Below are 15,882 nucleotides of genomic sequence, written 5' to 3' on the forward strand. Positions count from 1 at the left end.
ATTTTGGATTCTGTTTTTGGATACGCTTGTGTTCAGTGGGGGCCTTTTCTGTGGGAATAAAAAGTGAAGCCAAGTTTGAGGGGGCAAACTTCCATAGATAATTTATATTTTTGCTTCTGCCAAATTCTGCCAAATTCTCTAGGACATTACCAATCTGGAATCACTTTAATTACTTAACTCCCAGGAAACACAGATGGTATATACTCCAACTCCAAGCTCATGGAAGCACAAATCTATGGTTACAAATTCTCAAGTGAAACTACCCACCCCCGACCAACCAACAATTTTATTATCTATTCCCTTTATCAGCAAAAGAATGTTCCCTCTAGTCCATACTTTCACTGAATGAATGCTGCTGTGGAAATCTTATCATGTGAGAGCCTCAGTCTCAATTCCACATCTTATCTCCTGTGCCTCACACACTGCTACTAAACCCACATCTCTAAATTATGGAGAGAGGCAAAGTCCCCCAGGAAAAAGCAGCTTTAACCAGTGAAGCGGTACAGCTCTAGCTTCCAGCCCACTCTTGCTTGTCCCTTACTTTGTTATACATGCAATCATGCATATACATTTAAAAAGGATATTTGAGGCTTCCCTGGTGGCACAGTGGTTGAGAGTCCACCTGCCGATGCAGGGGACATGGGTTCGTGCCCCGGTCCGGGAAGATCCCACATACCGTGGAGCGGCTGGGCCTGTGAGCCATGGCCGCTGAAACTGTGCGTCCGGAGCCTGTGCTCCGCAACGGGAGAGGCCACAACAGTGAGAGGCCCGCATACCGCAAAAAAAAAAAAAAAAGTAAAAAGGATATTTGTTATACTTTATCCAGCATTTCTATGTGTCTTGTATGAGGAGGTTTTTCAGCTGTTTTGTTCACTATTATTGCCAGAAATGGAAGTTCAAGAGCAATCTCCAAGGGTGACGAAAGGAGCTCTATCAGCCTAGGAACAAGGAATCAAGCTAGGTCACCTCAAGTCACTTCCAACCTCGAACTTTGTAAACAATTCCTTGGCACCATCCACGGAACAAGGTGTGGGTCCAGGGCCATTCTCTGAAACACTTGCCTTTCTCCAGGGCCCATCATTCCTGAAGGACAGTGGTGAGAGAGCTTCCAGGTAAAGGGCAAGGATTATACACAAATGCTATTTTTGCTCTCTCCTGTAGCCCCACTAAAACCACAGCAAAGAAAAGGTTTTTAAGGACAAAAAGAATGGGAAAGCACCACAGAAATGAAGTTCTGAAGTTGGAAAGCAAATATAACAAGTGGCCACTGATCACACAGACTCTTAATCTGGCTGTGGAGAAAGCTGAGAAGCCAACATGATTTCTACCATCTCACATCTTCACTCCACTTTAGAGTTTGTCTTCTTTTGCCTCCCCCTCACCTCTACATCTTTGGGGTCCCAACCCAAAAAGAGGGGCTCACTATACCCACCCTCTCTTTAGAACTCCAATTCCTGTCTTCCTAGCCCAAGGCTATCAAATGCAAGGCTCAGCTTTTCAGGTGCCCGTATGGAACTGAAAACAGAGTCAAATATAAAAGTCACCACCCAAGCCCTCTTTTATCACACATATCCTGGCCTGGTAGGTCTCAGCATTGAGAGATAGCTGTACAATGCTTTCAACCAGAGATGTTTTCTCAGTTTGTCCATCTTTTCAGGTGCTTTCAGAAAGAGGGTTGGTCCTGATCATCAAAAGAGGAAATCTCCATATCTACTTTTAACCCAGGTTTTAGATATATTTTCAGGACCATATATAATACCCAAAGGGGATACCTCTACACAAACACAACAACTGAGATACCAGTGTAGAGATAAGACTACCCATAGAAAGTGTCAATTGAGAAGAACACTGACCCCAAAGCAGAGTCCTGAAAAAAGTAACTTCCATTACAAAGTGTAATTCAAGAGGAAAATTCACTTTCAACCAACTTTATTATTTCAGACCCTCAGGAACTGAATTGTGTCCCCCTCCAAAATTCATAACCACCGATGTGACTGTCCTAGGAAATAAGGTCTCTAAAGAGGCAATTAAGGTCAATTAAGGCCATATGGGTGGGGCCCTAACCCAACAAGACTGATGTCCTTATAAAGAAGAAAAAGAGACACCACAGAGTGTACACACCCAGAGAGAAGGCTGTGTGAGGACACAGCAAGAAGGCAGCTACCCGCAGGCCAAGGAGAAAGGACTCACCAAGAACCAATCCTGACAGCAACTTAGTCTTGGACTTCAAGCCTCCAGAACTGTGAAAACTAATTTCTGTTGTTTAAGCCACCCAGTCTGTGGTATTCCATGGTATAGAAGCCTGAGCCGATTAATACACAGACAGTGCACATCACCTGTACAATGTGGGAAAGCTGACTGGGACATCATTTACACTGAAAACAGTACCCTCAACCCACTTCCACCTAACTCCACGAGCAGGGCCTGACATGGGAGCTCACACAAGGAATCCCAGTAAAATGGTAGTGAAAGAGTAGAGAGCATGCTGAAGAAGAGACTAGGAAAGCAGGGGCTTTGGAGAACAAGTCGTCTCAAATTGTCTTCTTTAATTCTTCAGCCAGTGAAGGCAGAAGATCGTGCAAGGGAACGTGGCACACGCTCAGCCAGGAATTGAAGCTCACCAGAACCCGTTCTGGTGTGAAAAGCCTCTCACCAGACTCTAAAATAATTCTTTTACAAGTTTCTCCCATACCTCCTACCACCATTATCTTCACACGTGACTTCAGGATCCCTCCATGCCCAGAGCCTGTCAAACACACAGGGTGCACCAGTATAGCCCTGCTCCCCACCACCTTCGGCAAGAGCCTCAGTCTCTCTGAGAGGTGGAGGCAGTATGGAGCCTAGCTAGTGAGCACACACAGACACACACATGCACAACCACCCCAAACCCAGACCATATCCTGGCTAGTCCACTGCCACCTCCCCTTTGTCGGCACAGTAACCAGGAGCCTCAGACATGGGAAGCAGCCTCTCTGGCGCTCCTGAGATACCAGGTCAGTGGAAGTGAGCACCCTCCCTGTCTGGGCACCCTTCATCAGGTGGGCTATTTCCAACCTCTATAATCTAACATTACACAGGACACACACACCACCACCATCACCACCACCACCAAGACACAGTATAACCATGTATAATCGTTTCTCGATATCTATCAAAATTTAAAATACACGTGTCCTGGGGCTTCCCTGGTGGCACAGTGGTTAAGAATCCGCCTACCAATGCAGGGGACATGGGTTTGAGCCCTGGTCCGGGAAGATCCCACATGCTGCGAAGCAACTAAGCCCGTGCGCCACAACTACTGAGCCTGAGTTCTAGAGCCCGCGAGCCACAACTACTGAAGCCCACATGCCACAACTACTTTAGCCCACGTGCCTAGAGCCTGTGCTCCGCAACAAGAGAAGCCACGGCAATGAGAAGCCAGTGCACCGCAACGAAGAGCAGCCCCCGCTCACCACAACTAGAGGAAGTCCAAGAGCAGCAATGAAGACCCAGAGGGCCAAAAATAAATAAATAAAAGTAAATAAATAAATAAAAAGACTGAGGTAGATCCATATACATTAACAAGATTGCCAGAACAGATCTCTGAGTTTAAAAAGCCATGACAGGGACTTTCCTGGCAGTCCAATGGTTTAGACTCTGCACTTCCAATGCAGGGTTCATGGGTTCAGCCTCTGGTTGGGGGAACTAAGATCCCACATGCCGCACGGCACAGCTAAAAGAAAAAGACCATGACATGCGAGAACACGGACGCAAGTCACAAAACATGGTGAGCAAAAGATGGACATAAAGCAGTTCATCCTGTAACGTTCCATTCATTTAAAGCACAATGACAGGCCAAAATAACATATGCTGTTAGAAGTCGGGATAGTGGTTACCCTTAGGGGTTTAGGGGTAGAGTCTGGAATGGAGCAAGAGAGGGCTTGCTTGGGGAGAGGGCAGTAAATTTCTGATTCTCGATCTGAATGCTGATTACATCAGCATATTCAGTTTGTGAAAATTCCTCAAGATGTCACTTATGATAATTACGCTATCCTATACATATTTTATATTTCAGCTAAGTATTTGAAAAAGAGTAATACCATTTTAGGTTAAAAAAAAAAAAGCTTTATTTCTCTAAGTACTTCTATAGATACATATGTCAAACGTCTAGAAGATATCCACCAACCTGAGAAGGCTCAGTTCTGGAGGAGGACTCAGATGGCGGACCAGGCTGGTAAAAGAGACCCCGGTTTTATCTGTAATATCTAAATTTCTGCAACTGAATCCGTATGTATTACTTGTAAAACTAAAAATTAATAAAATTTTAAATGGGAAAAGAAGTTATGGCCAATGTGACCACCACTCAACTATATGTCAGGGTGGCTAACCAGGAGACCCCTGGATGAGGGGAGACTTGGGAGGGGTTTTTCAGGGTAGGGGAGACAGGACCGCATTGCCCTGGCTCTCCTCCCCCACGTAGTCCTGCAGGACCCACTCTCAGGTAGCGGGTTCACAGGAGGGGCCAGCCAGGTGGGAAGGGAAACCAGAATTCACCTACCTTCTCTGCCCCTCTATTTTCTAAGCCCCAGCAGCAGAGGAACCCTGATCTCCTCTGCCCTCAGGGCACAAAGGGCTCTACTTATGAGGCCTGGACCACAGGGCTCTCCTCTAACTCCCACCCACACTCCCACCCAAGCCAGCAGTTCCAAGGAAGGCCCTGGTCTGCCTGGCTTGTGAGCACCTGAAGGGAATGTAAAACTTGGGTAAAAAGGAAATTCCCAAACAGGATATAAAGTAAGGGTTTCTTAACCCATGATTGCCAGCCCAAGGCTCTGAGAACTCATGCATGCTTTCTGAATCAATGAGGGGGAAGGGGGAAGGAGGACTGTCAATGACACTGGACATTAAGAGGCATTGTCCTCATACCTAAAAACACTGGGCACCACTGCAAGCCAGAAGGAAAAAACATCCTGGCATCAACACTCAAGAGCGTCAGCTTCCAAGTCAGCCTCCTGTTTTCACTGGTTCAGGTCTAGGAGGTAAGCAGGGGCCCCTCCCTCTCCTCAGATGGACAGACAACAGCTGTCTGGTCACATCTTCCGAAATGCTGGGCCCAAGCCCCAGGAAGCAGCCTCCTCCATCCTCCAGCCAAGGGCTTGGGTTTCCAAGCAGCCTTCCTTTTCCTTCCCCAGAACTAATTTTAGCCTCCTTGGTTGTCAGAGTGGAACTGAAATAGTCGGTAGACAAACGTTTGCAAACAAGAACATGCGCTCACCTCACAGAACGCCTCAGCTCCAGCCCAGAAACCAGGCAGAAGAGAAGTCCCACTGAGTGGCAGGCCCAGCCCCTAGAAGGCCCCTGGGAGGAGGACTCACATGCGCCCACTGGGGCAGGCTTCCTTTCCAACCCCCAGTCCCAGCAATCACGTGCCCATGAATGAAAACACCCAGCTAGGGCTGCCAGTCCCTGAGAGAGTTTGAAAAAGGCGCATGTATGTGTACAGCCAGACTGGGATAACCAGGGCAAGGCATGGGGCTGTCCAAATGCGGGAAGCCATGACTGATCCTGGGCCAGGGGAGGCACAGCTGACCCCCAAACAACCTCAGCCTGCATTACCAGTTGGTTTCCAGTACCTACCATTGTCTCAGACAAAAACAGCACTGAGAAACTTTAAAAACAGACTCAGAAGAGGGCAGCGGACTCTACTCTCCCCCATCCCCGCCCCCACCCAACAACCTAGGCTTCCAGGAGCAGCACCACCAGGACCTCAAGGACCAGGCACCTCTGGGGCTGGGATGGCAGGCCTCTGAGTCTGGTGGAGAAAGGCCAAAAAGGAAGCCCCAAACAAGGGGGTGGGTATCTATTCCGGAACAAAGAACAGGTGACAGAATGGAAGGGAAGGGGAAAAATATAAAGAATCCTGAGATGGCAACAAAGTCCACTTTGGAAAGACTCCAAGAGATGGAAGCAGAGTCTCAACCCCAGCAAACAAACAAACAAACAAACAAAAAACCTTTAAAATAAGCACTTCACACACCAGCGACATGGAGAACTTGGAAACTGAAGCTTTGGGAGTGCTTCCTCCTACTCTAAGAAGCGTCTGTAATCCGTTGCCAGTTCAGCAAGCTGTGTTTTGCCGAGCTCAAGATCAGAGGGGAGACCCCATAAAGCTCCCCAGCCAAGCCACGAGTAGGCGGGGGAAGGAGCGGAGGACAAACACGGGCTGCCAGCCTGCCAAGCACAACCAACAGGCGCCGGTAGAGATCAACCCCGGGGTCTGGGCCCGCGCGGTGCGGGCGGAGTCCCGTCTCCCGCCCGTGCAGTCTACCGCACCTCCCCGCGGCCAGGGTGGAGCCGCGCACCCGTACCTTTGGGGAGAGGCGGCGCCCCTGCCCCAGGGTCCACGGGCTCGGAGCTCCAGGCCCAGGGCGGCGCCGCCTCCCCAGGGCGCCCGGCGGCCAGCCCGCTTGCTGGGCTCGCCGGGGAGGGCATGCCCGGCGCTCCGCTAGGCCCACGTCGGCTGCCAGGTGCGCGCACAGGGGCGCCGCGCGGCGCAGAGGCCCCGGCCCCTCGGGCGAGGCGCGCTGCGAACCTGGCGGCGCGGTCAGGGTGGTGGGCGGGGGCGGCAGGCAGGCTGCCCGGCCACCCACAATCGCCGCCTCCCTGAAACCCGAACCACTTCTGAGAAAACTCAAGGACGCCAGGATTCTTTCCTCGGTGGCCAGCAGGACTCCCAAACCACGAGTTCGAACCAAACCCTGAGGCTGAAGCAGGAATCTCCTAGGTTTTGAGAATACAACCTCCCACCCTGAATCCGATGGGGGGGGGGGCGGTGTGCGGCAGGGGGTGGTATTAGCCATTAACCCCACCGCCCACAACTCTCTGTCCCTTTAAAGGCATGAGAACATTCTAGATCAGGTTCTCAATCAGGCGATCTGTGCCCCCTCCACTCAGCATTTTCGGTTTTCGCGATTGGAAGTGCTACTAGCATTTAGCGGGTAGAGGCCAAGGGATACTGCTAAACATCCTACAACGCACAAGATGCCCTCCACCCCCCCCACACACACACCAAAGAATCATGGGGTCCAAACTGTCAAGTGTCAAGGTTTAGAAACGCTGCTCTAGAATGAGGTCTACCCAGCCAGGATCCTGCCTGAGGGCTGTCTACCCAGTGTCATTCTCAGAAGTATTACCCAGACCAGCTGCCCCTGACCTAAGCCCCCAGATCCCAGGCCCTGGTAACAGGTCAGTATCTGCAAGTAGATCTAAACTCGGATCTGACATCTCTTGGTCCTCACTTGCACTACCCTAAGCCCCCAGGCAGCAGTACACAGGCACTCAGGGGAGGGCTTCCTGAAGGAAGGGGGGGGTGGGGGGTGGATCAGGGCATGTGAACACTGGGCAGGGTCACAAAAGGCAGAAGTAAAGGAGAAGTCATGCCCAGTGGCTAGAACAGGGTAGGTGGAGGCAGCAGTGTGGGAACTTGCCCAGTGCATAGCCCCCGGCCAGGACTGGTACAATGGGCAGGGCAGGCAGGGCAGACAGGGCAGACAGGCCTTCACGGAGTCCAATCCAGGGGGCCATAATTAGGTGGTATCAGTACAAACAGCGAGTGTGCACAACGTATGCACATACTCTCACATGGGTTCTATTTCTTATTTGCATTTATTTTCTGTGGGGGAAGGGTCCACAGCTTTCATGAGATTCTCAAAGGGGCCCATGGTGTAGGATGGGCACTCTTCACTGGGCTCCCTAGAAAGGAAGTTCCTTAGGCGAAGTGCCAGGGGAAGTCCAGGTGCTATTTGGGAATTGAGATGCCCAGAAAGACCCTGCAGAGTAGTGCACCACAGCAGCCCACCCAAGCTGTGGGAGGCCATGGGGTTCCAGATCTTATGTCTTCACCCAGGTGGAGAGCCAGGGAGTCTGGGTGAGTTTCTTACATCATCTACCTTGGAAGCATCTCTAAGAGCTGAGGAGGGTGCCCACTCTTCCCAAAGGGCAGCCCAGCCAGCCAGACAGGGCAGAGTCTGGAATTCTTAGCAGGTACAAGGACAGGTAGCAGAGGACACCCTTCCCTGGGGAAGGGCACCAACAGCCCATGACTCTGTGGTCCGTGTCCTTGACACCTACCACTACACTGGGCCTGAGGGTCACTTCACTCATTCCACATACACTTCTCCCCTGAGGAAATGGACAGTATCTTTGAGTCAGAGAGAAGCCCACCTATGAGGACAGCTTGGAGCAGTCAAGGCCTGCACTTCCCAATGTGACAGACAGGAATCAGGTCCTCCTCCCCAGCCAGCGGCTCCTGACATTTCACTCAGAACACTCTCCAACCCACAGGCCCTGATCTAAACCCCAAGTACAGAGACAGATGTCAGGAGTTCTTGCAGGATACACAGATGTGTGTCTGGGATATCCACTGCAAGGCAAGAGCCAGATGACTTGTCTCCCAAGGACACTGGGCCAGGCACAGAATACAGAAGACGTGCAAAACTAACTAACACTGATCTTGTAACAAGTACCCTGGACCATTACCGCAGCATCAATTCTGCCTCTTCTTTTAGGCCTGCACCATCCAATACGGTAGCCACTAGCCAAATGCGACTACTGAGCATCTGAGATGTGCAAAGTCTGAATTGGGATGCTCTGTAAGTATAAAATACAGAGTGGATTTTTATGACAGTACAAAAATTGGAGAATGTCTGTTTTAATACTGATTACAAGTTGAAATGATTATTTTATATACATTAGGTTAAATAAAATATACCATTAAAGTTAATTTGACCTTGTCACGGACTGAATGTGTCCCCTCAAAATTCGTACGTTGAAACCCTAATGCCCAATGCGATGGTATTTGGAGACGGGGCCTTTGCAAAGGGTTAGACTGGTTCATGAGGGTGGAGCCCCCATGATGGGGTTAGTGGAAGAGGAAAAAAAAACCTCACAAACCCCCCACCTCCCCACCCCAAGCACCAGGTAAGCCCATGTGAGGATGCAGTGAGAAGGCAGCCATCTGCAAGCCAGGAAGAGGACCCTCACCAAAACCTGACCATGCTGGCACACTGACTTCAGACTTCCAGCCTCCAGACTGTGAGAAAATAAGTTGTTGTTTAAGTCACACAGTCAGCCCAAGGAGACTAAGACACACCTGTTTCTTTGTCCTTTTATTAACATAAATACCAGAAAAACTTAAAGTTACATGTGTGGTTCACACTATATTTCCGTTGGACAGTGCTGTTCTAGATCCTCCTTCTACAAGGGCACTGTGTGCTGCAGGGGGGGGTACTTCTAAACAGCAAGCCAGGAACTTGAAGGAAGGGTATCAAGGAAGTCAAAGGAACAGGAGGGCCAGCTCTGCTCCTACCTGGGCCTGTCGAGGCTCTTCCCATAGTTCTTCACAAGTCAGGGCAGTGGCCACCAAAGGACTGGCTGGTGTCACCACTAGAAACACCCAGTGACCCCCACTTTCCTCCAGGGCAGGAACACAGGTTGGTGGACTCTGTCCTAACTCTGGCTGCCCCACGTTGCAAGGTGCACTGCTGAGCACTGCCCAAGCCAGGGAAGAGGAGGGAAATACAGTCCTTCCAGGGGTCCAATCCCACCCTGGCCCTGGCCTGCATAATCAGGGAGGGACCTGAGACTGGCCAAGCCAGACAGAGATAATTAGGGAGAGGGTTTTGGTCTGAGGCTGTCCTTGTCCTGGGAGGAGGCCCCCTCTGCAGACATGGTCTTGGAAAAGCCCAGCACCTACAGGAGGGATCCACAGACAGTCAGGTGAGCTGCTGCGTGCCTAGTAAGTCGTCAGGCTGCAGCCCTTCCCTCTAGAGGCCAATGCCTTCCTTTCACTTCAGAGATCTCATTCTTGGGGAAAAGCAGCTCCAAGCAGCACTTAAAAGGCAGAGAAAGGAACAGGTTCAACACCACCAACTCTCGGCATCTACGACAAAGGAAATGTCTCCAAAAGATCCATGACACCCTTTCCATATTGTGCCCAGGTACCAATAAGGGGTCTCTATCCTTTGGTCGCTGCACTCAGGCTACGCAGCTCCAAAGCCCCACTCGGAGAACTCACTTGCCTTCGGTGCAGACAGCTAAACCCTGCTACACTGCAAAGGAGGCGCGTAGAGTGGGAGTGGGGATGAGCTGGAGATGCGCGTTCCCCACCCACTCAGCAGCCGAGGGATCCCAGCCCCGCCCCTGCACGCCCGGCCCCGCCCTTCGCGGGTTTCCCAGACTCTACGCTGCTGCCACCGCGGGCGTCTGGGGACCCGCGCTGCATGTGTAATGGGGGCTGGGAACAAAGACGCGCAGGACCAGGCTCCCGGGCTGCAGCACACCGGCCTCTGAGACCGCCCCGGGCTTCTCCCTGGAGCTTTAATGCGCGGCTCCCCACGCTTCCCAGGGCTGCCCGGAGCCGTCCGAAGCCGAGCGCGGAGCCCGTCCCTGCGCGCATACTGGAATAGGGCGCGTCCCAGCACCGCTAGAAGAGGAAAATCAGTGCTTCGGCCTGGGGGAAAAGCGGTCTCCCAGCGGAACTCCGCTTTATACACCCGCAACCACACACCCTCAAACACCCTCACGCGAGCCGAGCGCTGGCCGCGAGGGTCACCCACCCCCGCCACGTGCTTCCCGGTGGCCAGAACGAATAGGGACCTGTTGGTTTGTCTTCTCGCCCCACCTCCCCTCCCAGGAGCGCAAAACAAAGCAGTCCCTCGGGGTGGCCGCACCTCGCGTCCCGGGGCGCCGCAGGGAAAGCGGGCGCAGGTAGGAGCTGGCGCCAACGGCGCGCCTCCGGGGGAATACCACGCAGACGCTGGTGGGATGGGGTGCAAGTGACTCCTCCGGGCTGTGTGAAGCGGCCCGCGTCGCTTCGCTACACCTAGTGGCTCTGAGGTCAAGCAATCCTGCCCCCAGCCGCTGCTGCACCTACAGTCCCGCTACCCCCCGTATTAGATCTGCCTGCCCCGCTTGACTACCTTCCTCATGCTTGGGATTTTCTCTCACTCTCCCTCGGTTCCACGCACCTGTGTAGCCTGAACCCCGACCCTGGGGTCGCCTCCGCGAACCGGAGCCCCGCAGGCCGCCGCACAGGCAAGATCATCCCCCCAAGATCAGCTAGCAGGGCGCCCCGCGCGCCCCCCGTCCCCGCCCCGGGAGATGCAAGCTGGGTGCAGGTGGTGCGGCGAGGAGGCCGCGGGCCCGCCCTTTGTTGGTAAACACCGCACGGCGCCAGAAGCCGCCCCGCGCCCCCCACGCCGCGCCCCGTCCTTACCGGCGCACAGCGATCCCCAGAGGAGGGCGAGGGCCGCCCAGGGCGCCGTCATGTTCCGCGGCGCCGCCCCGCGGACACCCGGAGCCCGCGGGCAGGGCCGCGCGGCGCTCCCGGGGCGCGCAGGGCCCGGCGGCGGCTGCGCTCTTCTTCCCGCTCCTTCCTTCGGTCTTGTTCCCCGCGCGCTTCCCGAGCCTTCGTCCCGGGGCAGCGTGCAGGCTCTAAGGGCCGGACGGCGGGGCCGGGCTCAGGGCCACTGCGGACGACGCAGGCTTCGGCCCGGGCTCCGGGGCGACGCGGGGGCCGGGGGGCGGCGGCGGGGCGCAGGCCGGGGCGCGCCCGACTCAGGCATAGCGCGGCGGGGCTGGGCCCGGGCCCGGGGCGCAGGGGCCGAGTCCGGAGGGGCCATGAACGGGGGGAGGGGTGGGGGGAGGGGAGCTGAACTGAGTCCAAAATGGCTCCTGAGCCGCGGCCGCGGAGCCGAGCCAGCGGGGAAACCCGGATGTTGGATACAAAGAGGCGGGCGAGCTGGGAGGGGAGGGGGTGGGAGGCGGGCCCTCCGGCCGCGTGGTCCGCGCCCCCCTCAGGGGCGGGGCCCCAGAGAAACAACAACACGGAGGCCCCGCCCCACGCCCGGGCCGTTCCCGAGGCGCGTGCAAACTGCAGGACTGGAGGGCGAGGCAGGGCGAGCTGGCAGAGATCGCGGTTTGAGCCCGGGACTCCGGGACCCCGGGACCCCGGGACCCCGGGGCCGCGGCACCGGGATTCTTGCTTCGCGCGCTGGATGGAGCCCAAGCTCCTGAACGCAGCCTGCCGTGCGACCCCTGAGTGCTGGGCCGCCCCCGGACTCTGGCCTGAATTCCCCTCTGCGCCACCGTTTCCCCACCTGAGATGGGGGTCACAGTGAACCACAGGAGTCGTGTCTTTATTGATGGATGAACTACTCGGCAGAAAAAAGTCTGATTTCTCTGAAATGACAAGTGGTCCCCCACGTCTGCAACCCAACCCCCCGCCCACACACACACACACACACACACACACACACACACACACACACAAAGGCACAGCTGGGGATCTTGGAATTGGACCCATCCAAGTGAGAGAGGGTGCGAGCCCCGCCCCGCAGAGCAGCAGCAGGTGGAAAAAGGCCTATAGCAACTTGCTTCTTTACCCGTACCCCAAATGTTCTAAGCACTGCCACCCACCTGCCCTCCCCACCCCTGCACTCTGCACCTTCAAAACTTCTCAGTTGCCTCTGGTCCCCGCAGTTGAACTTGTCTAGCGAATGTCTCGGCTATCCTCTTCACTCCCCAGCTTCCTCCTTGGGGGCCTGTTGTTCTCTGTCTCAGATTCCTCCGTCCTTACCACAATCAGAGCTTGGGAGGGGGCATGCTGAGGCTCCCAGCTCAAGAGGGAAAGCCCCCTCACAGCTCGGGGATGAGGCGCAGAACCCTCGGATACAGAAATTGTCCTCCCGCCTTTCCTGATTTGTCACAGCCTCTCTCGGAGCAGGGCAAGAGAGGCCAGGCAGGAGGTGGTGCCTGGAAGTCTGAGTTGTTTCACTTCTGAGCCTCAGTTTCCTTCTACAGAAAGTGAGGAGGGGACGTCCCTGGTGGTCCTGTGGCTAAGATGCCGCGCTCCCAATGCAGGGGGCCCAGGTTCAATCCCTGGCCACCGAACTAGAGCCCATATGCTGTAACTAAGAGTTCACACGCAGCAACTAAAAAGATCCCGCACACCACAACTAAGGATCCCACATGCCACAACTAAGACCCAGCACAGCTAAATAAAAAAGTATTAAAAAAAAAAACCACCAAAAGTGAGAAGGCTAAATATATAAGGGGGGAAATGTGAGGAGGCTATACTTTGCATTATTTTAAATATCAGGAATCTTATTCAAACGAAATCTTACGTAAAACTCCACCTTGTAGAACGTTTATTGCCTTGATTGAAGTTGAAACGAGGGTCCACCACCCCCAGTTTCCACAGCACCAGGAACACCTCAGGGACCACACTTTGGAGTCACTGATAGACTATAGGAGGCTATGCTGATAGACACATGATGGCAAGGAAAGCAACTATGTCTTTTCTAGGGAAGATAAGTCACTGCTTCCTTCCTACTGGAAGGTAGCGACTATAATCCGTGTGCCAACAATTAGATTGGCTGGTTCTTCTCTTCTGCTTCACATCAAGTCGGATATCGCAATAAAGGCTCAGGGTGGTCCAACTTGCCAACACATCTGTGTCTCCCATGCTGACATCTCTGGGAACTCCAAATTTGTATAACCAACTCCCTACTTGACATCTCTATTGGGCAGCCTATCAGGTATCTCGAAATTGCCCTAGCTAAAGCAGAGTTCCTCATTTACCCCATAAAGCTACTCCTCCAGTTGTCCCTGTCTGAATCAATGGCATAACCAGCCAATTGCTCAAACTGAAATTTTATGTCATTCTTGATTTCTCCCGTATTCAGTCCATCAGCAAGTTGGTTTCAAAAACACATTCATGGGCTTCAGGAAGCCACGGGAGGATTTTGAAGAAGGGGCGAAATGTGAAGTGAGTTCCTTTTTTTTTTCTGCAGTACGCGGGCCTTTCACTGTTGTGGCGTCTCCCGTTGTGGAGCACAGGGTCAGCGGCCACGGCTGACGGGCCCAGCCGCTCCGCGGCATGTGGGATCTTCCCGGACCGGGGCACGAACCCGTGTCCCCTGCATCGGCAGGTGGACTCTCAACCACTGCGCTACCAGGGAAGCCCGTGAGTTCCATTTTAAAAGATAATTTCAGTTGCTATGTAGAAGATGTATTTTAGCCGGGCGAGAATGAAAGCAGGTGACAAGTCACGATCTCAGTTCAGTGCTGTTGCAGTGGTCCACATGTGAGATGCTGGGTGGTGATAATATATATGGAAGAGAACTGGCTTGATGCTGGATGTGTTGGGGGGTTTTTTGTTCGTTTTTTTAAAATTTATTTTTGGTTACATTGGGTCTTTGTTGCTGTGCACGGGCTTTCTCTAGTTGCTGCGAGCGGGGGCTACTCTGCAATGCGGTGCACGGGCTTCTCATTGCGGTGGCTTCTCTTGTTGCAGAGCACGTGCTCTGGGCGCGCGGGCTTCAGCAGTTGCCGCATGCAGGCTCAGTAGTTGTGGCTCGCGGGCTCTGGAGCGCAGGCTCAGTAATTGTGGCACACGGGCTTAGTTGCTCCGCAGCATGTGGGATCTTCCCGGACCAGGGATTGAACCCGTGTCCCCTGCATTGGCAGGTGGATTCTTAACCATTGTGCCACCAGGGAAGTCCGATAAACTCTTAAAGTAACCACAATTTTTGTAATTTTATTTGGAGACCTCTTCCCTTAAATACACAGAAGTGGCCCCAGACTCTCTCAGCTCCTGAAAGGCCCTTGGTTAGAGATATGCCACAGTGGGTAATTATGAGAAATACAGGGCGATATACATTAGTATATATTAGTGGGTAATTTAGGTACAGCAATGCATTAAACAATTTCAGGGGGTACCATTAATAGGATGGGTGCATGGCTTTTTTGGCAATACAATTCCCCCAAAACTTACCCATTTATTTCCAATCTGTCCCATGTGCCGTCAACATCAAAAGTTATTTCCCAAACATTTCAAACTGTTTTCTTTTCTTCCTTGCCCCCATAGTTCTTCTTCCCACCCTCTCTCTTAACTTAATGGTGGTTACCTTGAGGTCAACTAAATTAATTGTCTTTGATGGAAAGGTAACTGTATATAACTCTCAAAACAGATTAGGTTATGCTGTGCTAATGGAAAATCCCCAAACCCCAGTGGCTCAAAACAACAAAATTTATTTCTCACTCATACTGCGTGTCCATTGGGGGTCACCAAGCAAGCTATACTCATTATAGTAACTTAGGGACACAGGCTAATGGAGGCAACATTTTGATATGTGCTTCTTTACTGCAGAGATAGGGGAAAGAGAGCCTGGTAAATTACATCCAAGCTCTTAAAACTTCTACCAGATTCCGAGAAGATGGGGGGCTAGGGTGGTGGCTGCATAGCTTCTGAATCTTCCAAAATTCTCACAGAGCAACTACATAGAAGAAAAAAAAAAAACCCAGAAAATCCGTGCACATTTACAATAAAACTAGGTAACAAGGTTTCCCCCAAAATACCAAAATACAAGCAAATGGAGATAACTACAAACTATCAACAGCAATAAAAAATTCATGGACTAGTATCTGTACAAGGGGAAGCTGAGGAACACGGTGGAAGAGGTACCTGGGAAAAACAGAATCCCAAAATAGCTAAGAGATATTCATTGGAGAGCATGGCTCAATAACTTTAGAACAGTAGGTGAAACTAGGAGGGGTTTTCTCCAATCCAACAGCAAGTGAATGCAAAGAGACTCTGGTAAGAATAGAAAGAGCTAGAACAGTCTGTCCCTGTGAACTCTTAAAACTGAGCAGCCAAGCCTCCCTTTTAGGTCAGGCTCCTCCAAAGAGGAGAAACTTCTGGAAGTGGAACCAAAATCAAGCTGGATAAGATGTTTTACTTCCAGCCATCATGCAGTAGCTGGAACGGTATTTGCCCTTTGGAGCCATAACAAGAAAACTGGACAAAATATAGGAGGCAACTATCTATTTCTGGACCTTGTA

At 52.5% G+C, this 15,882-nt stretch overlaps 1 protein-coding gene across 3 annotated transcripts in view; it reads right to left on the reverse strand.

Moving 5' to 3' along the window:
* Positions 1–11,522, reverse strand: part of ACVR2B (activin A receptor type 2B) — a 34,939-nt gene extending 23,417 nt beyond the window's left edge. For all 3 annotated transcript variants that reach the window (XM_032648025.1, XM_032648026.1, XM_032648024.1), the window contains exon 1: positions 11,255–11,522. In XM_032648025.1, the coding sequence (XP_032503916.1) occupies positions 11,255–11,306 (52 nt within the window). In that variant the 5' untranslated portion in view covers positions 11,307–11,522. The remainder of the gene's footprint in view (positions 1–11,254) is intronic.
* Between the last annotated feature and the right edge of the window lie 4,360 nt (positions 11,523–15,882).

This window comes from Phocoena sinus, chromosome 11 (genome assembly GCF_008692025.1).
Source record: "Phocoena sinus isolate mPhoSin1 chromosome 11, mPhoSin1.pri, whole genome shotgun sequence".
In the NCBI taxonomy this organism is placed as follows: Eukaryota; Metazoa; Chordata; class Mammalia; order Artiodactyla; family Phocoenidae; genus Phocoena; species Phocoena sinus.